Source organism: Dermochelys coriacea, chromosome 7, assembly GCF_009764565.3.
Source record: "Dermochelys coriacea isolate rDerCor1 chromosome 7, rDerCor1.pri.v4, whole genome shotgun sequence".
Lineage (NCBI taxonomy): Eukaryota > Metazoa > Chordata > Testudines > Dermochelyidae > Dermochelys > Dermochelys coriacea.
In genome coordinates this window covers 90331728-90355176 of record NC_050074.1, presented here as the reverse complement: position 1 = coordinate 90355176, position 23449 = coordinate 90331728, and the positions used below count along the sequence as shown (strand labels likewise).

General features: G+C 40.1%; 1 protein-coding gene across 4 annotated transcripts in view; it reads left to right on the top strand.

Annotated features, from left to right (window-relative positions):
• Positions 1 to 23449, top strand: part of PRKG1 (protein kinase cGMP-dependent 1) — an 869388-nt gene that overhangs the window by 308141 nt on the left and 537798 nt on the right. For all 4 annotated transcript variants that reach the window (XM_038411702.2, XM_038411700.2, XM_043518662.1 and 1 more), the window contains one exon: positions 21256 to 21369. In XM_038411702.2, coding sequence (XP_038267630.1) covers positions 21256 to 21369 — 114 coding nt within the window. The remainder of the gene's footprint in view (positions 1 to 21255; positions 21370 to 23449) is intronic.

Below are 23449 nucleotides of genomic sequence, written 5' to 3'. Positions count from 1 at the left end.
GCAAGTTGATCTAATGTTGGCAGACTTAGTTGTGTAGAGTAGACTTGCCTCAAGTAATACACTCTAAACAGAAAGAAAAGAAATGATTTAACAAACCTAAAATGGTATGAGGTTAACAATTTACATATGTTCATTGTCTAGCTATTTTCATATCACCACACACGAATTTTATATCAACCCAAATTTCTCTGGGGATTTCCCCTTCTCGGAGTTTCCTTTCATCATACTCTTTGAAGTGTCTGTTTTTGTGGAACTTGCTGGCTGTGACAGTCCCTGCCCATTCTGTCCAAGTGGGGGAGTCATTACTGTCACGACTTGCCCAGCCTCAACTTCCATAGTTATGTTCTCAGTTCCAGGTTGCAGCTATGCTGAAATTCAGTATCTCTGATATTTTTTAGATGGTTCCTATAAACCTCTGGGTTTAGTCCTGGGACCTAACTATATTCTATACCCCACTTCATTTATCTGGGTCAGAAGTGTATAGGCTACCTCCCATTTTTATCCAGCTTACAGCTCCTGTCATTCTTTCTCATAGGATTGTGGAACTTGAGCAGGTCTCCTCTCTTAAAAGTTTCCCCATATGTACTTAAATAGAGTCTCCATTTTGTCAGAGGCTATTGTCAACTTTTCCGAGCAAAGGGGTCAACTCTTGGATTGTAGGGTTTCTACATAGTCCAAATAGGTCACATCATTTTGTTCCTCTTCAGGAACTCGATACCAGATGTTTGCTGGGGTCCTTAGCTCATGCTGAAAAATGAGGAGTGATGGGGCACACTTTGTACTCATTGACTACTGTTCCATGAGCCATCAAAAAGAATGGAATGTGCGGGTCTCAGTCCCTAGCCACCTGAACCCCCCAAAGTCCTATTGAAACTTTTCACCATCCCATTCAATTGTATATGTGCTGTGATTGTGTGTGTTTTGTGGATGCCTAGAATCACTCAAAGCTGTTAACGTTTTGAATTCAAAGTTTCTACCTTGATCTATATGCCCCTCACCCAGGATCCCAAATATGGTGAAGAATTCATTCACTAGGACCTGTGCTACTGTCACAGCCTCTTGATTTCTTATTGGATAAGCCTCAAACTGTTTTATGAAATAGTCCATAGCTACCAGCAAGCATTGATTTCCATTCTCTGTCTCAGGCCAGGGTCCAAGCACATCAACCACAAAGCACTCTATTGATGGCCCCCTGAGATATTACTACAGAAGAGTTCACCCTGTATTAGGGGGAGTGTTCTTTGCAATGCATGACATTTCCTGCACCAGTTTTCTACATCCAGTCTGCATTTTACCTAATGGAAATTATCCCTTAGCATGGCTAAGGTTTTTGCAACCCTAAAATGTCCGACAGTTTTAAGATTGACGTAATCTCAGAACCTCCTTTTTCAGTTAGTACCTGTATCCATCTCCTCTACAATATTTCATCTTTAAATTCCAAGCTTTCCCACTGTGACCAGAAAACTTTTACTGTGGTATTGAGAGGGGTCACTATATTCCAGGGTAGCTGTATTTGCCAGTTGATTTTCCAATCACACTCTATCCTGATATCAGGATCCTTTCTTTAGGAAATTTAATTGCTCTGGGATTTGTTCCTATAACCATATCCCGATCGTATAAAACAGGAACATGGATACTTCTGTGAATTAGAGGGACTGAGGCTCCCCCATTTCCTTGAGCAACTAATTCCTTGCTCTCTTGCCTAGGGCAATGTTTGCCATTAGCCTTCCAACAAGGCCATTTGGACAAAGCATCTGTATAAACATGCTTATGGCTACCAGGCTCATGGGTACTTATGAAATCATCACTGCAGTCTCTTAAATCACCTGGCATGCTATCCCTCAGGTTTCCTGACTCTGAAAAGCCATTGTAGGGAAGCATGGTCTCTCCTGACCATAATATTTCCTCTACAAATAGTGATGAAAACGTTCTATAGATTTAAACCCGGCTAGGAGTTCCTTTCAGGTGGTGCAATAATTTCTCTTGAACTTAGATTTTTGCTATAATAAGCTACCTACCCTCTCAAGTCACTTGTATTCTCCTGCCAGTACTGCTAAACCATGAAGATCTAGCACTTGTATCCAACAAGAAAAAGGGTTTGAAACATGGATAGGCCAAGACAGGAGCACTTGCCTGGAGACCTTTTCAACTCTGAAAATGGTACATCACACTCTGCTGGTTTCCCTTTCTCATCCAACTTATGCAGTGGTTTTGGATTATTGGCAAACCTAAAAATGATCTTTCTGTAACAGGTGCACAACCTTATAAAACTGCACATCTGGCCAGCTCCCCAGACACTCGCAATTCTTCAGAGCCTCAATTTTCTTTTTGTTGGTGGAAATTCCCTCCTCGCTAATTGTGTGCCCAAGGTAAATAAACTCCTTTTGGAAAAACTCCCAATTCTTTGTGTTCAGTTTCAAATTGGCAGCCTTCAGTTTATCACAGACTATTTGTAGATGTATGGTCAAATGTTTTAGCATGCACCAAGATAGCATCTAGGTATAATAATAAGTAGGCTAAGAGGGGCATGTCATGTAATACTCTCTGTTAGCCTCTCAAATATGGCTGGCGCATTACACAAGCTAAAAGCCATCACTTTAAATTGCCACAGGCCCAGCCCTCCTATGAAAGCAATTCCCCCCCGCCCTCAGATTCATTTCCACCTGCCAGTACCCACTTATAAGATCCAGTGAGGAAAACAATATTTAACCTGCCACAGCACGCAGGGTATCATCTATTTGCAGTAATGGATAAAAGTCCTTTAAAGTGACTTCATTTGGTTAGCTATAGTCTACATAGAATCTGATGCTACTATCCATTTTCTTACCCAGAACTACGGGTAAGGCCCAAGCACTGGTTGAAGGCTAAAATATGCCTTCCTGATAAATTACCTCAAAGGCCTGTGCTCAAAGCTTCATCCAAGATTTAAAATCCTGTTGATCGCAACTCCTTTTGGACAATTGAAAATGTCTATAGCCTGTTAGTAAGGCGAGATGGGTGAGGTAATATCTTTTATTCGATCAACTTCTGTTGGTGATAAACACGCTTTCGAGCTTACACAGAGCTCTTCTTCAGGTCTGGGAAACATACTCAGAAGGTCACAGCTAAATAAAAGTTGGAACAGATTGTTTAGCATATGTAATTAACACATTTCAAGGAACCATTCAAGCTGAAGTAGTCCATTAACATCCTTCCAGTCATAAGAGGGAAAGAAAAGGGGGGAAGGAAGAAGTCCTCCACGATGATGACTACATTAATGAAGGCAACTCTTTTACCACCTACTGTATAGAATTCAAATAAGACCCCACATCATAATTTGCCCAGGAATTTACAGATATCCTCAAATCCTTCCTCCAAACAACTCCACGAGAAACTCTACAAACTCATCCCCCATGAACCTACTCTCAGGGACTGTCTACATTTTTCCCAAAATACATAAACAAGAGACCCAGGCAGACCCATCATATCTGGCCATCGCACTCTTACTGAAGGAATATTGGGACTCATAGAAACCATCATCTCACCACACAAAGGGCCAGCTTTCTCCAGGATACAACCAACTTCTTCCACAAATTCCACAACATTAATAACCTCCCCCAGAACACCATCCTTGCCACTCTGGATGTTACTTTCCTATACACCAACATCCCTCCTAATGACGGCATAGCTGCCTGACTCAAGAGAACGGACAACCCTCAATATTCACCCCTAAGACATCACCAAACTCATTCATTTCATCCTCACCCATAACAATTTTACATTCAACATTGAACTTGTCAAAACCATGGGAGCAGCCAGGGATACTTGAATGGCTCCCCAGTAGGCCAATCTCTTCATGAGCTACCTATATGAAGAATTTCTGGATAAATGCACTACCAAATGGATGATTACCTGGGATACTTCAAATGATATTTTCATTCTCTGGTCAGACAACTTTAACTCTTAGTGTCTTTGCTAGACACTAAGAAATTATAGGCTGAATAAAGACACTGGATTTAGGGCTTATTACAACAATTTATAATCTACTATTGTCTTCTCTCCTCCCCCCACCTGCCTTTTCCATTTTCCTTTCCTGTATGACTGAAGGGATGTTAATAAGCCACTTTACTTTGAATGGTCCCTTGACATTTGTGTTAACTACTTATGCTAAACAGTCTGTTCCATATTTTGCCATGACATGTATGTTTATAATAAGTATGTTTCCCAGATTTGAAAAAGCGCTCTGTATAAATTTGAAAACCTGTCTCTCTCACCAACAGAAATTGGTCCAAAAAGGATATTACTTCACCCATCTTGTCTCTTTAAAAACCTGGGACCAACACAGTGGCACCAACACTGCATTAACTATCTTAGTAGCATTTCACTATTTTGCATGTCCTGGGCAAAGGCAAGAAGTGAAAATGCTAAAGTACACTGAGAGAAACCTGACCCACAAAGGCCAGGAACCATTGGACATTTTCTTGAGAGCTGGATCTCACAAGTAATCACTGAATATATTTGTGTTTAGTGGTTTTTACAGCACCATGCAAATTTATGGATCTACATATGCAATAAATATAGCATATAAAATATCCTCTCTTAGCAACATGCCTTTAAGTGTATAGGCAAAAAAATAAATAAAAAGGATTAATATGATACATTTGAATATTTTTTTTAAAGAAAGCAATTAACTCCATATAAGAAAGTTTTACTTTTTCTTAAGCCTGGTCTTCACTTAAAAATTAGATCCTTCTAGCTATTTCACTCAGGCTGTAAAGAATTTTGCATCCTGTGTAATGTAGTTAGTCTACCTAACCCTCGGTATAGATGATGCTAGGTCAATGGAAAACTTTTTCCATTTCACCTAGCTACTGCCTTTCAGAAAGGTAGATTAACTACACTGATGAAAAAGCCCTTCCATCAACGTAGGAAGCGTCTACACTGTAAGACTACAGCAGCACAGGTGCAAAGCCATAGCTGTGCCATTGTAGTAGCTGTAGTATAGATGTGGTTCACTGGTTAAGCACTTTGTAAACTGGTTGTAACAGTTATGGTAAATTTACATCAATATAACAAAGATCAAAGTTTGACCCCACTGCAGCTATATCAGAGAAAGTCCCATTTTAAAATGGCCTAGATAATCCAAGAGTACTTGTGGCACCTTAGAGACTAACAAATTTATTTGAGCATAAGCTTTCGTGGGCTACAGCCCACTTCATTGGATTCATGTAGTGGAAAATACAGTAGGACAATTTTATATACACAGAGAACATGAAACAATGGGTGTTACCATATACAGTATAGCGAGAGTGATCAGTTAAGGTGCACTATTACCAGCAGGAGAGAAAAAAAACCTTTTGTAGTGATAATCAAGGTGGGCCATTTCCAGCAGTTGACAAGAACATGTGAGGAACGGTAGGGGGGAAGAATAAGTTTTTATAGTTTTACTTTGTGTAATGACACATCCATTCCCAGTCTTTATTCAAGCCTAATTTAATGGTGTCCAGTGCTGCTACTCTGAACCCAGATATCTTTTATTTTAATCTGTTTACTGTAACACTTATAACAATTAGATCATTTATTTTTGTCATTCTTTTACTATATTTTCTTCTACAAAATCAGTTTGTGGGAGAGATATGCAGAATTCAAACCAGAAATGAACATGCTGTGGGAAAGAGGAGGGGGAAAATTGCATGAAAAGGCTGAAGTCATTTTGACATAAGTAGAGCAAACTTTAAATAACACAATCGGACAGAGAGCCTCCTGTGGAATGGACAATCTTCTGACCATTCTGACAGAAACAAAATATTTTGACTAGTGTAGGATGGTCTGAGCAGATTCAGACTGAATCTTGCACAGTTACTCTCTGGAGAGTGATTGAAATGTCTTTTGTTTCTAGAGTTCTCCACATGTACTATATCACCATGTTATTCACCATCTTTATTTTTCTCTCAGAACACTAAGCTGATAGCAGTTTCTAGGTTAGTGAATCAGATTAATGAAGTATTTCTTGTGATAATATACAAATAGACCCGTTAAGGCAAAGACATGGAGATTTTGCATTCTCACTTCAGTATTCTGCATAAATGAAACTACTCTTCATAATTCAGCTAATACTGGTGAATGGTTTATCAGGGTATGTGTGGCAGTGGGTAGTTGGTACAGTGGATTTTATGTGCACATATGACATTTCTAGTGAATTATGTGAAAACAAATCTTTAAAAATAAACTATTTAAATGAGGTGTTGCATGAACTCCTACCACCTGTACTGCATAAATGGGGTAAGCAGAACTGTTGTAGGTTATATTCTTTTTCTATTTGCATTCTTCTGGATGTTTTTTAAATTAATTGCTCTGTTTTGATCACAAAGCTGTGGAGAAGAGGCCCCTAAGACCATTTCTTTACACTACAGAGCCTTTTTAAAACATAATTTCAAAATTTTTCATATTTTGGATTCACCTAATTTATTAGCTAAATGGATCTTGGTACTGTTTTACAATTTAAATTACATGTACACACAGCAAAGCAGAAAATCGGTTATTGGCTAGATCTAGTTTTATTGTCACTATCATTCGCTCACCAGTCTGGGATGACCATATCAATCACCAGTGTTGTACCTATCTCAACTCAGTATTGTCTCTTCTTTTCAAAGAAGGAAAAAAGAAACCTCATTGTTCAGCATTCAGGAATATTTTCTCCTTGGATGGAAACATATAATTTCATTTAGCGTGGCCTAATGTGGCATTTGATCAAGGCACCAAGAAAAGCATGGCAATGATAAAGCAAACGTGGTCATTCCATTGACTCCCAGTCAGGTTCCGCTGCCATTTTAAGACACTTGTACTAATCCTGAAGCCATTAATATATTAGGTTCCAGCTAATTTGACGCTGCATCACCATCTATGATCCTCCAAGACAATTATGATTATTTGGGACAATGCAGTTAAGAAAGCATCTGAGAGCCAGAGCCAAAGCCTTCTCAGTTAAAGGGATCCATGTTTGAAACAAAACATCAGGGAAGTTGAGGTGAATCCAGAATCTGACTACATTAGGAAGTGTTGCAGAACCTGCTGATTGATAAAGCTTTACAGCATAACCAGAATGACATTCACAATGTCAAATGCTTTCCGTCTTCTCTTTGTCCACTCCTCCCACTCAATAAAAAATACAAAAACCTAACTAAAGCAAAGCTTTCCATCACCTGAAAAAAGAGAAGAGACAGAGACTCCATGAAAGAGCTTTGCTATTGCCAATCTATCTTATGTGAAAAGTGCTCAGATATTGCAGTGTTGTGTGGCAGTACAAACCCCTAAGATTGATAGATAAGGCAGTTTTGATAATAACTAGAGCTAAGTAAAATAAGTTCACCTTGAAATTCAGCCCATTTTCAAGTTAGCAATATGTCTGCAAAAATGCAGTGTTCTTCAGTCTTTTTGGTCTCAATTAAAATGTCACTTGCTTTGTTCATTGTTTTGCATTACCCAGATGTGAGTGGAAATTACACTTCAGATTTTCAAATTTTAAACTGGATTGATTGACTTCATTACTTGGTCACAGAATCTCTTGGTATTTCTTCCAGTTTTCTGATTGGCTGGATCTACTCCATATGTTCAGAATATATTCTTCTCAGTTGAAGGTAGTGCCAACCAGAAAAAAAGAATCACAAGTGGATCAAATTAATTATCTTATTTATACCTGTACTGCTCCATTTACTTCTTAGGAGATTAATTTGGCCTATTTTCTGTTTCTCTAACATTTAACATTTAAAATGATTTAATAACTATACAGGTTGGGAACTGAGTACTTTTTCCAGTACATGAAATTCTAATTAAACTATACATTTATTAAAAAGAAAAGGAGTACTTGTGGCACCTTAGAGACTAACAAATTTATTAGAGCATAAGCTTTCGTGAGCTACAGCTCACTTCATCAGATGCAACCGATGAAGTGAGCTGTAGCTCACGAAAGCTTATGCTCTAATAAATTTGTTAGTCTCTAAGGTGCCACAAGTACTCCTTTTCTTTTTGCGAATACAGACTAACACGGCTGCTACTCTGAAACCTATACATTTATTGTATCATATTACCAGTGGTATAACCCCTGCAAATTTCTTTATTTGCTCTGATATCAGAGCACTAGTATATTTGTCTGTTTTATTGATTCCTGCCCTCCTGTAGGCTCTTGACCTTTCTATCCTTCACTTATGCACTCTGGGAACAAATTCTTTGCACTATTGGCATTAAGCCTCATGTTTTTAGTATATTGCTCTGTAAGGGAACACATGCCCCAGAAAAGAATTGGAATTCTGTTCTGAACCAGAGGCATTCCTGACAAAATGAAAAGGCTCAGGAGATGCCACAGCAGAGTGGGTCCTACATTCACAAAATCTGTTCTCCAAACAGATACTACTAGAAAAGAATTGTAGTGGGAGGCTGAGGACCAAGCTTAGAAGCTACTTTAATAGCTTCTTGATCACTGGCTTCTCTCAAACCAGACAATTCTGCCTCTAGATCTGTGGGAGTTGATACCCAAAAATCTAGGTCCAATTTCCTAAACCCAACAAGGAGATCCCTTTTGTCAAGGAAGCACTTTCCAGAGACCAACTAGGGTTCAGGTTGCCCAGGAAGAAAATGAGGTGGAGGGAGGTGGTATCTGCTGTTGCTGTTAAATTTGGAAAGGAGGACTCTTCTTGTGTCGGTTCATCTGGAAATAGATGAACATGCTGCCATGGAGTCCATGAGAGGAACAGCAGGAGGCTACTGAGGATTGGAAAACCAATATTAATTGCTAAGAGATGGCTACAGATGGAGGTCAATCAACCTTATCCCAGTGCACTGCCAGTGACAGCATCTCTAGTTTTCAGGAAGCAGAACAGCAGCTCCAGCAGCAAGATATGTACTGAAATGCTGTTCTCACTTTTACATTTACTATGTCTTCAGAAATGTTGTGATGCTAGTTGGCATACCTCTCCACCTGAAAACACCCAAATGTGGAATGCAATGTGTGACAGACCCAGAATGAAGGACACAAATATTTTATTCGTGCAGGAAACTTAAAATGACATGGGGATTCATTTCATTAGCGTTACTGATTTTTTTTTTATAATCTTAATTTCAGGATTCTTTACTTCTTTTGTTAATTTTCAACAATATAAATGAGGAGACACCAAATCTGGATGGAGTGCAGGTAACTTTGGGACTAAAGTGAGAGACATTACTAAAACTGAGGTAGGCATGCTAATTGGGAGCAGTATGGAAAGACAAAAATGATAGTCTGTAGTCCTGTAACTGAATGTAGTGTTTGTGGCACCTTAGAGACTAACAAATTTATTTGAGCATAAGCTTTCGTGAGCTACAGCTCACTTCATCGGATGCATACACGGTTGCTACTCTGAAACCTGAATGTAGTGCATAGATCAAATTCAATGCTGCTTAGATTAATACCAGAGGAATTCTGCTCTTTGAGACAATGATAGTGTTCCATATGATGTTACTGCAGCAACTCTGCTCCATATGCATTACATATACAGTACCTTCTTGTCTAAATTATGCCTGCTCTTTTGATCCTGCTGCTGGTAGTGTTTGATGCAGTGTGATGCTCTTGATCTCTGTGCCCTTCCTGCTTTGACTAAACTCAATCATTCTCACTTTTTGTTTAATGCCCAAACTGACAAAAATGCTGGTACTTGACTTACCAATGTTCTCTTTCGTTGAGAATATATGTGAAAAAGACAGTTCATCTTACAGCTACTACATGCATGGGGCCAGATCCAATCAAGCAATGTTGAGGATATGGCCTATTTAGTATCATCAGATCACAGATAACAGAGCAGCAAGAGTAGAATTTCTCTCATATTATGTGCAAGGGATATAAAAAAGGGGAGAACAGAAGCAGTGAAGTGCAAGGTTCAAGTATTGGAACAGGATAATGGTTAAGGTGACAGTTGACACTGGACTCATGGACAGGATTTATTTTTAAGTTGAAAAATCAAAAACGCATTATAGTGATAGTTTTTAGGTCCTCATTAAGTGCTAATGCTGGAATTTTAGTGGCAGAGTTGCCCTGGTTAGTATTGATACCACATAGTATTTTGAAGTGTATAATGTTTGTGATGACCCAAGTATAAAAAGATGATTTACTGTATCTTCTAATTTTTTTGATTATATTATGTTTGTACATTTGCTTTCCACTTAAGTGTTGTTTTTGGTTTTTTTTAAGTTGGGGTTGTGGATCCCTTCTGAATCAGTACTTTTATTAATCCTTATGTTGTTTTTGACCTCTTCCCTATCATAGCCTGGGATCTAGTTTTTTCTGGGCAAAAGCTTGTGATAAAATCTCGCCTTTCTCCTGTCCTGTCCTCTAAAAGAATTTGGGGGAAACCCAGGTCACAATTGAGGGAAGGAGTGTTGCGTGGTTAGAACACAGAATTGCCCAACAAAGGGCTGGAGAATTAGTGCTGGCTCTGCTAGTAGCTTGTGTGACTTTAAATTAACATCTGTGTGCTTCCATTTTCTCACCTATTGTAAATGGAGAGGCTAGCATCACCCTACTCAATAGGTCTGTGAAGACTAATGTTTGTAAAGCTCTTGAAGACTCTCAGGTAAAGATGCTACCAAAACACAGAATATTACTTATATCATTAACAGTTCACAAAGGTGTTAATATTCACTAGTGAAATTGTAGTTCCCAGAAATAAATGAAGGCATCTGAAATGAAAATGCTGAGTTCAGAAAGGCAAAATCTGTAAAATGTCTTAAATACAGTAGTTGCAAACTACATATTTGCTAGTTTGTCCTTTCTCATTATTCCATACTGTAGATGTGGATTGTGTAAATTAAACTGTACAAACTCTTCTTTCCTAGCACAGAGCCCATTCTTCTATGGATAGTGTACTGCCAGGATTCCTTCTAACTTATTCCTTTTAAAGAGCCTAGTCCTGCTAAATTCTTCCTACTCCATTCATTTTGTTAGATGCTCAGCAGGCTGGCTGAGCACCTCTAAAATCAAGCTCATATTGGTGGCAGTGAAAAATAAGGTTGTGGTGTTAATTGATTATGAATTGAGCTTGTCAGGAACCAAAAAAATTGTGGTTACAGTAGAACCTCAGAGGTACGGACACCTCAGGAATGGAGATTTTACGTAACTCTGAAATGTTTGCAACTCTGAACAAGACATTATGGGATGCTCCTCAAGGAGGACTGCTTGGAGCGGGGGCTCACATCTATGTCTGCAAACTTCAGCATCTTCACCTCCTACCTGTAAATGGGGGTGTGCACAGTTGGTTCTAGCCCTTGGCTACAAGGGTGATGAGTGAGGCACCCTGAGTCATCGCTGTGTCAGAGGTCATGCGGTGCAGGCTGTGCGCCTTTAAAACTGAGCTGCTCCTCCAGAGCACAGTGTATAGGCAGGAGCTTGGGTGCCAGCTCCAGCAGGAAACACTCCAGACCAGGTTCCAGCAGGAACTCAGGAAGTTTCTTTCCCAGGGGAGAAACTCTGTGAAACTCAGTGTCTTCACCTCCTACCTGTAAGTGGCTGGCTGCCCCCCATGTGGCGAGTTAGGGGTAGGGACAGGCAGCCCAGATGTGCCTACCTTTAAGATGCAGTAAAGGCACAGTACGGTATTTGCTGGTGGGGCGGGAGGGGTATTTGGGTGGTTTTTTTTTTTTTTTTGGTCTCCACTGCTGCCTGATTATTTACTTCTGGTTCCACATGGTATCCGATTGATCTGTCAGTCCGTAACTCTGGTGTTTGTATCTTTGAGGTTCTACTGTATTTCCAAGGAAAGTGTGAGACATTTTTGAAATAATAGGTGACATACAAAAACTGTGTGTGTTAATATCAATGTAAAATTAAATATAAAAACACCGAAACCCAAAGGCCAGTTTCATCAAAATGATAATGGCTAGAAAACTTTGTGTGAACTAATGAACAGATGGGATTCTCACTTGTTACAATTCAAACAACAAATTTTAATATATTTATAGAAAACAAACACTTTAAAGATAACTGTCACATGTAAATTTGGACAAAAGAAAAGGAGTACTTGTGGCACTTTAGAGACTAGTAAATTTATTTGAGCATAAGCTTTCGTGAGCTACAGCTCAGTTAGTCTCTAAGGTGCCACAAGTACTCCTTTTCTTTTTGTCAATACAGACTAACACGGCTGCTAATCTGAAACATGTACATTTGGGAGATGTAAATATCCTTCTGGTTTTTGTATCACAAGAAGTCCTCCACAACTTCTTGCTAGTCAGCATTTTGGATTCATTCCTTAGATGGAATATGTCCTATGGTCATTTTTCATTGTTAATAAAACCAACAACTTTAGCTTGCATTTACGAACATAAGAACAGCCATGCTGGGTCCAACTAGCCCAATATGCTGTCTTCCAACAGTGGCCAATTCCAGGTGCGTCAGAGGGAATGAACAGAACAAGTAATCATAAAGTGATCCAAATGGGCAGGGAATCAAAACCATGTTCTGAAATGTCCCTAGTCTCTGTTTGCCAGAAACATTGATTATAAACATAACCTGCTTTCTGAAGCAAGAGATCACATCTTGGACAGTATGACAGAATTTATAGTGCTTTCAAACAGTGTAATCTCTTTAACCATTACTGAAAAACATTGATGGCTTTATTTTCTCTGAAACCATTTATGAGCTGTAAACAGTCTGGCAAACTCATTCACTTTGTAAATATTTGTCATTTTATCCTTTCTGCAGAGCACTCTGTGGAAATATCCATGCTGTAGCTCTGCAGAAACCCTGCAAAATCCTCTAATAATCCTGCAAAACTCTGAAAGAGTTTTCTGTACTTACCAAGTATGTACTTTCACATTGCAAATTGTTTTGGAGAAGCACTGGAAATCATGACATCTATTAATTGATCAGGTGAGATAACAGTACAATAAAAGTTGTGTTATCTGGCACTTTACCACCCAGAAAGCTCTAGAAACCAGCATTTCAGATACCCATTAGAAGTCTGGTTGGCACGGGGCTGGCAGGCTCCCTATCTGGCTCTGTGTGGCTCCCCGAAAGTGGCGACATGTCCCTGCTGCTCCTAGGTAGTAGAACAGCCATGGGGGCTCCATGCGCTGCCTCCACCTGCCCCAAGCGCTGGCTGTGGGTGGAGGCAGTGTGCAGAGCTGCCTGGCTGCGTCTCCGCCTTGGAGTAGCAGAGACATGTCTCCAATTGCAGGGAGCCATCCAAGGTGAGTGCAGCCCAGATCTGGCACCCCAAGCCTCCTCCCGCATCCAAACTCCCTCCCAGAGCCCGTGCCCCAACCCTGATCCCCATCCCACATTCAAACTCCCTCCCTCCATTGGTAAGTATTACTCTTAGTTAACTGGAATTTTTGACTACTCAGCATCCCCCCATTCTCCCAACATGCTGGATAACAAAGCTTTTACTGTACATTGACTCAAACCACTCCAACAGACTAGAATAAAATACATCTTGGAAATAAAGATTTTAATGAAGTTATTAAATGAAAAATTTCCAAAAGTTGTGTGCCTAAGGCATAGACAATGAATACCAGGAGTGAAATTCTGACCCATTTGAAAACAGTGGCAAGATCCACGCATTTCAGTTAGCCTGGGACTTCACCATTGGTCTTCTATGCATTCTGATGTATTCTACTATACATTCTAACATTTCTACTCATTCCTCTTTATTATGTATGTTGATGAACACATTGTTTATTGGGTATTTGGTAGTGGATGATTTACAGGGCATAATCAGTGGCAAGTATTAATATCTGGTTTGAGTAACACAGTATCTTTAGACTTTTATTTCCCCTTTTACATTTACAGCATTGACATACAATTTATTTCCTGCTGTTATGTTAGGACCTGCAAAATTGTGCACCCCATGCTGTACCACAGTAACTGGAAAACAGCTTCCCAAGAGAATTCCATAGAGCCCTCCTAGGTGGCTGCAACTGTGTTTTGTGCTAATAATATGGGTGATGATGCTTGAGACTGCTGTTGTTTATAGATTGGGGTTTCTTTTGTGGTGATGGTGAAAGATTTGGTCTCAGTATTGCAGGTTTATTCTACTACCCAGGATTATTTACACATGTGGGATTAAGGCAGCTTTTTTTGAAGAAAATGTGAGTCTATCCATAGTAGTTCTTCCAGTATTAAGCTACTTTTCTACAAAAGGGATATAGAAGAGATTGTTTGTTTGTTTGTTTTTCTCTTTTGGGCAGGTTGTTTCTAATCTCTAAAGCTCTGCTCTGCAACTGCTCTTCTCTGCAATGGCATGCTGGCTTCAGTGCATGATAGCAAACTTAAATGAAATTAGATTTAACTGTTTTTATAATCTAAAGGGAAGACACACAGCAATTTGTTTGAGAAACTGCGACAAATAAAATGTGGATTAGGTGTTGATGCTGCTCTCTGTGGTATTTACTGTACAATACATGGAGGCGTTATCACAAGAAAGGTCAGCTTTTGTCAATTCATTGCTTTCCTATAAACAAAATATGTGGTAAATGTGAACAGCATGTATAAACTTTTTCTGTTTTGGCCTTGGTTTGGATCTTTAATTTCCTTTATTCAACATAATCCTAGATACATAATCTGGCACCATGCCATTATTCATTATTCTTTTTTTCTTTTTGTGCTTCCCTATAGAGAACAGCTGCTTTCAGGAGTCTGTCTATAGTGCATTAAAAGCAAAGCCAAGCCTCAGGGCTGCTGCACCTTTACGTAATTTCTGTTGTTAAGAAACAATGATATGCAACCGTTGTTCTTAATTCAGATGACTCTAATAACAAAAGCTACCTGTAACATTTTATCTTTCGCCCCCTATTTAATGTACACACTCAATGCTGGTATCTCATTGTTAATACAACCTACACAAAGCATGTAAAATACATGATTAAATGAATAATTTGATCCAAACTGTGATTTTTAAGGTGATTGTTTCTATACTTTTTCTCAAATATGAAGCTGAATTTTTCTTTGGGCTTGTTTACGCTGTCTGTTAGTGCATGGCAAGCCAAGGAGTAACCATACAGCACTCTAGCTTTTGCTGCATAGTAACTGCCTGCATGTACCCTGGTACCATGCATTAGAAGTTTTGTAGTTCACTTTGACATATTGCCATTTCAAACAGATCATGAAGTTAAGCCGTTTCTTGCAATATTTATTTTAGTTTTACATCGTGTAGTTTATTTGAATAGCACAGAAGTAAATACACTCTGAGATTTCGATACGAGTTCCACCTTATCAATTGCACAGCAGTGGAACCACAAGTCTGATTCGTTGTTTGAGGATTTATTACATAAATACACACATGTAAGCAGCCAGTATGCATGCACAGGAGTGATATACACAAAGGAGCTATGTGCACCTATTCTACACTCAAACACTTTAAGAATAGATGTGTTTTTTACAGTTTTTCTTGAATTTTTCAAAGTATCATGAAGGGCATGTTGGTTCTTCATTAAACACAGCCTCCATTGTATTCAACTGTGGACCAGAAGTTGATATATTCAAGGTGTGTGTGTGTGTGTGTGTGTGTGTGTGTGTGTGTGTGTGTGATTGATGCACAAATCTGTGCACACACGAGTGTGAATATGCTTGTTTGAATGGCCATTTGACTCGTGCATGACCCAGTGGAGGCCACTGATTTAATGTAAGCAAAAAAGTGCTATATTCATGTAAAGTCAAAATTGGCAGAGGTGATCAGCTGATTACATCTTGTTTGTTTGTTTATTGTTATTGTTTGAGAACAATCAAACATGAATTCTAAATACCAAACTTAGGTGCAACAAAAAACAAAACAATTCAGTAGGGTACTTAAGTGAGTGCCTAACTTTAAACATGTGAGTAGCTCCATTGATGTTAATGAGATTACGCTCATGATTTAAGTTAGACATGGGCTAAGCACCTTACTGTATCAGTGCCTTGGAAAATGTCCATGTTCTGTACGTAATACAAAGATAATTTGAAATAATAGAAATAAAATAGCATTTATTCTCACATAAAAAAGTTTGCTTTAAAAAGATAGAGTTGAAATTGCATTTAATTGGAATCCAACTCGTACACCAATTATCCAAAATAACACTTTTGGTAGAAAAATTGTACACCTTTAAAAATCACCCAAACATTAAAGTCTGAAAAAGAACAGATTCCTCCTTCATTGCTCACTATAAACCTCATTCAATTTATACTATCCACCCTAACTTAACATCAACCACTCCATGCACTAATTTTATTCCATATTAGAAATATTTGGTTGATGTTTACTGTTGAATTATTTGTTAACTATCTAAAAAGGAAATGGTACATTAAGTTATGCCAGAGTTCTATATGTTTTCTCGTACTGTGAGATGTTGATAGAACAGAATAATAATATGGATAGTAGTGGAATGATTGTTTTGCTTGTTCTGAAATGTGTTTATTATAGGGTGGCTTAGGTTTATGTAAATGTGTGTAGATTTTGTATTCTTCAAGTAGATGCAGCCATGTATTCCGTTTATGTGCCGGTGCACAGAGCACATTGGAGTTGCCTAACAGTATCCCTATAAGGGCAGTACCGCCCAGACTCACTCATTTCTTTCTCACCACCCATGGCCAGAATTCATACTCTGTGTGGTGTTTTCATCTCACACTTTTGGTCTGTTTTCTGATCATTTTTTTCATGTATATAGTACTTAGTACCTTTATGTAAAATTTAGTGTTTAATATAGTATTAGAGTAATTGGCTGCCCTGTGTGATGCCCTCATTGTGAGTCGGGAGTGGGGGAGGCAATGAGGGCATCACAATGAGGTGCTGCTTTTGACAGTGAAGGATGCATTAAAGACCTGTGCTCCATCTGCAAGTTGTTCATAAAGAAGACTTGTGAGATACTTCTGGCTGAAGCAGCACCTTCTTGAGCAGGCTATGAGACCTCCTTTGGCACCAAGGCCTTTATCTGATCTGCAGTTGACTTCAAATCTAGCAAGTGATGTTGCTCCACATTTAGGCTGTGGTGTTTTCCCCGAAGAAGATGGCAAGAAAGAAGTCCCATAAAACAAAATTGGGATCATTTCAGGGCTCAGGAAGACTCCTCCTCATTTACTAAGAGGAGCGCTGACTGGCATAGTAACCATCTGGCACATAGGATGGAGCAGATTTATCCAACCGCTTCCTGGTATTGTGCCTGTACTCTCAATTCCATTACCAGCCAGGAGGTATCCAATGAGTCTGGTACTGATGATGCCAGTGCCAATTATTTCCACATTGACAGCATACCCACAGGAGGCATCAGACCTGCCTTCTTCCTGACCTGGTGCAGCCATGCTTCAACCCTCCTTCTGACATCCTTCTGATGCTTGCTTACCTGAGACCTGTGAAGCTCAGCCCCAGTTTGAGGGTCTGCAGCTGAAATCCTTTTAGCCAGTCCCAGAGCAGCTGATTGGCCTGCTGGCCCTCCTTAAGCCAGTAGCAGGAAAAGAGAGCTGTCTGAACAAATTGGCTCCACTCTGTTCTGGACTCTGTGCCCTGTTCTGCTCTCTTGTCTTGATTTCCTGGCATCTGATTTTTGGTTCTGACACTCCAGTTTGTCTCCTGACTCTGATCTCCTTCTATCCTGACCCCGCTGACTCCTATTCAGGGAAGGGGTTGGAATGGGGGCAGGGAAGAGGTGGGGCAGGGGCGGGGCCTCATGGAAGGGGTGGAGTGGGGTGGGGGTGGGGGTGGTGAGTGGGGTGGCCCTCGGGCCAATGTACTAGTCCTCATGTGGCCCTTGTGGTCATTTGAGTTTGAGACTCCTGGTATAAATCCACACTTAATGGCAAAAAGTCCAAGAGGATGGACTTGATGGCAAGAAAGATTTATACCTCTTCTTCCCTGCAGATGTGCTTTGTGAACCGGCAGGTATTGCTTTCTAAATAGGACTTTAATTGGGTGGCCATATATAAACTTGTGGATAAGTTACCAGAAGCCTCAGCGAAGAATTTAGGGAATTAATTTTACATGGCTTATATGATGGCCAAGACCTCATTGCAGTGGGTTCTGGATGTGCAGGATGCCTCATCCAGAATTAAAAATTGGCTGTGACCATGAGGAGGGCCTCATTGCTGTAGTATTTAGGCATTGCTCCCAAAGTGCAGCAGACAACTGAGGATTTACTTTTTGATGGATGAGTTTTGTTTTCAGAAAAAAAGATGAAACACTGCACTCTTTTAGAGACTCCTGAGCTACTTTGAGTTCTTTGGGAGTATATACTCCAGCTGTGAAGAAACGCCACGATAGGAGCAACCGCAGCAATACTGCTTGCAGAATTTCTTTGGACAGTCCTCCCTTCCTGTAAGGCATTGCGGCTACTCCAGGAAGGGTCACAGATCCCAGATGAGAATGTCCTCTGGTTCTGGGTTTAACCAGCTGGCCTCTCCCACACCCCATCCCCTGGCATTCAAGGACGGCCCATTTTGACTCGTGTCCTGGACAGGAGTGGTGACCTCTCCTTCTCTGACCCTTCTTGGGGAACTGTCTGGCTCATTTTTGCTTGGGACTCAATTACCATGAACAACCTGGATTCTAAGCACCGCCAGATTGGGTTATGCCATACAGTTCCTCTCCATCCATTCTCTCTACCTCCCCCCATACTCCATTTGTCTTTGGGGACCCCTCTTACAAGATTCTGCTCCTCAAGCAGATTCAGTCTCTAGTGACACTGGGGGCTGTAGAGAAGTTCCCCCTTCAGCATTGGGGATGGGAGTTCTACTCCTGGTATTTCCTGATCCCAAAGCCCAGGGGAGGGATAAGAACTATCCTTGAGCTCCGTGATCTCAACAAATACATCAGATACATCACCCTAACAACTATCCTCCTCACTTTTAAATCACAACAACTGTAGTATGTTATGTGAACAATCCAGGTGGAGTAGACTCCAGTGTGCTGCAACAAGAGGCAATCGGGACTTCCTTTCTTGCTTCAGGGAAAATATTATCTCTTGGCTAATCATTTACTGGGGAATCAGAATCATCTGGAGGTTCACCTCAGCAGAAATTTCCACCCGAATCACTAGTGGTCTCTGAAGCCCTGTGTCCTGCAGACCATTTTTCAGTTTGGGGAATCCTGATGATTGACCTGTTCCCCATGAGAGAGGACAAGAAAGGCTGTTGTTTACTCCTGAAGAGTTCTCAGTCCAAGCTCCTTGACTGATGCTTTTCGCTTGAGCTGAGAATCAGCACTACTGTGTGGTTTTCCTCCCATCCTGATCTTCCCACAGGCATTTCTCAAGCTGAACTTGGACCATGTCAAGCTCTTTCTCATTGCTCCATCATAGCTCAGACAATGTTGGTTCTCCAACACCTCATGTTTTCAGTTCAGCTCCCGTATCCCTTCCCTTTTTACCCCAACTTCCCAACTCACTGTCCCAATCAGGTTTTGCATTCAACTCTCTGCAATCTCACAATGTGGAAGGTGCATGGTTTGATGAGGAAGAGCTTCTGAACATCGTTCCTATCTGGCAAATCTTGCTTAATAATAGGGCGCTCTTGTTGGGTCTGATCGCAAGTTACCTTGGCCAGTTATTACAGAATGGTCCAGGTGGAGCTAGTAGTGAGCTGTCTTTAACTGGCTGGGCTGGTTTGCAGCCACTCTAACGGGATAAAGAAGTGAAGACATAAGCAAGGCCCAAGAGTGTTAAGTGTGGGAATAGAAAGCAATAGTGTTTCCTGCCAGAGCCTGCTTGTGGATGTGTATGCCCCCTGAGAAAGAGATGATGATAAAAATGGCTTTGAGAATTGCTTTAGACGAACAGTCTCACCTGCGGACCTTGGCCTTGTGGGTGCCCAGGAACTCCCCATGCTGGAGCAGTGCTTGCTTGAGCCCTCAAGGACAAGGCTGGAGGGTCCGGGACTGTCTGTAGCAGAAGGGGCATAAGCATTGATTCTTGCTTGCCTGTTGCTTGCTGGAAAGCATGTATTTAGTAATACGTGAAGGCTGGATAGCTTATTATATTTTGGCAATAAAACCAGTTATACTTATACATCTGGTGTGGCTTCATTGAGTGTATCTGAGCCCCCTTTTAGCATGACAGCTCTCGATCACAGCAGCCTATTTAGCCAAGTGGAAGTGGTTCTCAAAGATGGGCAGTGTAGATTTTGTGAAAAGAGACCATTAAGATCATCTGGTCTGACCTTCTGCAAAACACAGACCAGAGAATTTTATTCAGTGATTCATGAGTGGTGAAGAGTTGAATGGCAATATGGAATTGTCTATTCATTCATAGAGTTTAAGGCCAGCAGGGACCACTAGATCATCTAGACTGACCTCCTATATATATCGCAGGCCACCACCACCACCCAGCCTCTGAGCACTTAATCCAACAACCAAAATTAGACCAAAGTATTATGATCTATAGAAGACTAGACTATTATGTACCACAGGTTGGGGTTTTTGGTTGGTTGTATCTTTTTATTTTTCTTCTTCATTATTCACTGGTGTCTTGTTTCCCTTTCTTGTGATCTTTTGTCTCACTATAAATGGCAACACTGGGCATAATAACCCATGCATTCCCCCCACATTTTACTATACTTACTTTTCATGTTGTCCCTTATGAATCGTCCTTCAACACTATATTTTTAAACCAGTATGCATATAGTAGGTGATATGGCTGTTTTCTTTCAATTTTCCTCCTCTAGCAGTCTTTTGTCTGTAATTGTTTGAGGAATATAAATTGGCATTGACCTCCTTTCTTTCTCTGCAGTCCTTGCTTTTAAATACCCTGTATAGTCCTACTATGTGTGTACTGTAGGTAATCAGATAAAGCAGACTTGCCCGAGAAAGAAAAGATACTTTAAGATGTGAATTAAATAATGGCCATGAGTCAAAGTAATTTTCCTTTTGATGATAGCTGCCTTATTCATGGATGAATGTTTCTAAGGATTACTTTTTCTGTTAAAATAGAGCAAATTAGTCAATATGTTTTTCATGTATGATGTTAAACGCGAATGTCCTGATTTTTAATACAAAACTTCTGAGAGAATTTCACTTGAAAGGCTTATGTAAAATAAACTACATGTTGTTCTAGTGTGCCATTAAGCTTTTATCTCCATTAAGAAACTTCAATAATCAATACCACTTTATAAGCTTTATTTATAAAATAATTGTTTCCAAGGATTATGGTATAATTCCCTTTCTGTAACATACTTTTTAATTAGTTTTAGAATTAAAGGATTCTGGTACTCTCAATTACATTTTATCTAGAACAAATTTTCAGAACATAGCTGAGAAAGAAGCGTGCAACTTACAATGGTATTTTTTTCCCCCACAGATGGAAAGGTTGAAGTGACAAAAGAAGGTGTGAAACTGTGTACCATGGGACCTGGCAAAGTATTTGGGGAGCTAGCCATCCTTTACAATTGCACCCGGACAGCAACCGTCAAAAGTAAGACAATTTTAGAATTTAAAAGCTTCAAAATATTTACACAGCTATTAATACTTGGCTTGAGTACACTTAGATCTGTTATCAGTTTCATAGGGGGTTCTTGACAGAAAAACATGATTAAAATATTTCAGCTTTATTAATTCAGTCCCCTTTTTCCAAATTGATTTTGGATATTGTAGCATGGATATGTTGTATCCTGGTACGTACATGTTTCATTCTTTGCATTTCAGCAGAGTTGACGTTTTCTTTGCTGGAAGGATTTTATAAAAAAGGAAAGCCAAGTTTCTACCTTCTTAAATTGTGTTGTGTCTGCAATACATTTTCCTTCACTCAAACTCTTTAAACTCATGAAAATGAGAGAATATTTTCCCATATTAAACAAAAGGAACTTCAGTAACCAAGTTGTCACCGAAGTACAATGAACGATCCCTCTTCTGTTTGTTGGAGAGGCTGATGGCAGCTATTAGATGCAAACTGTTTTGGCATCGTCCACTTTATCATTCCATTGTTTCACTTTCTACTTCTGCTAGGAAAGTCCGACAAGGAGCTTCACTGACAGTGATTTCATTTGTTTGGCTTGACCCCCCTGATGAAGCTGCTTGTTTTATGTGTTAATTTAAGTCTTTTTATGATGATTATTCGGTGCACTTTGAATTTGAAGAAGAAAGGAAGAAAATGTCTCACTTGTGCATGACATTCAGCTCCAACTTTGTTCTAGTAGAAACATCCCACATTTGTGTTGTGACTTATATTAGCTTATACAATAGCGCAGCCTGTGGCTAATTCAGTGCCTTCTCTTGCTACATTCTGAGGGTTAAGCAGGGGCCCCAAGCATCAGAAGTTTGATAACGAAGAGTCTGTCTAGGCGGGCAAAGACTGAGATAATCATACCACATGACTTCAGGTCTTGAAAACGTGGGTAGTTTTCTTTCTAAGGTGTTCTGGGCCACAGTGCTCGAAGCACCACAGGCCTGGCAGGAGTACTCTGAGAAAAACGAGGCTTACACACAGCTGCGAGTTATTGGCTTTATTGAAGGTTAGTGACCCACCTGCAATGGGGACTCCAAGCGTTGCAGTCATGGAGGCGGGGAACCCAGCACACCGGAGCTTTACCTGGGACGGAGTCCGACAGAGGGGCAGACAGTCAGCATTAATAAGCATTACACAAAAACAGCTCATGAATATAGATTTAGGTGCTTCTTAAAGGGGGGCTTTCTACTACCTAGCGAAGGGCCATGTAAAGCAACTGTGTCCTTCAAGAACTATCTCCTACAATAACAAAGCAGCTATGTCCTTCAAAAACTATCTTTATCCCACAATAACGAAGCAGCTATCTATGTCCCACAGTAACCTCTCGGCTCGAGAAACCGGAAGTTCCCTGGCTAGGCCGTAACAAAGTCTTCTGCAGTCCCCTTACATAAGGTTACCATAGGATTTAGTATCTCCGTCGTCTCCCATTGCACTCCAGACCTCCCATTGCACTTCAAGACACATTCTCAGCCAACACACCACAGTGTGGAGCCAAAGGTGGTTTTGGTATGGGGATGGACGCAGAATGGCAAGTCCCTGTCTTTATTTTCCCCACTCCATGGTGACGTATTATATGATGAGGATGCTGGAACTTCAAATGTGGTTGCACCAGATAAGAAAATGTCCAGTAGCTTACAGGTTTAGCCTTCAGAAAGAATTCTATAAGAATTGGAGATACGTATTTTTCTGGACAGGTCAATTTCAACTCTATGAAATAGCTGGTTAATACATATTGGAATGCCCCTGATTCTAAAAGTCTTTTTTTCGCAACACAAGCTGACCAGCAATTGGATGGTGCTCATCCCCATGTTAAATTCAGTTGCCATTTTCCATTGTTCCTCTGTAAAACAAGGTGTTCTAGGAACATGCTTTGCAAAAATGTGTTGAGAAGCGTGAGGGAAATTTTTACCTCATACATGAGAATTTTTTTAAAAAAATTTGTCATGTAAAATGAGATTACAGGAGGTCATTCAGACTTGTGTTCACACATTCAGAACTAGGGATGATAAAATACACTGACAGCCCTTTCTGATCTTGAAAATAAGAGGAT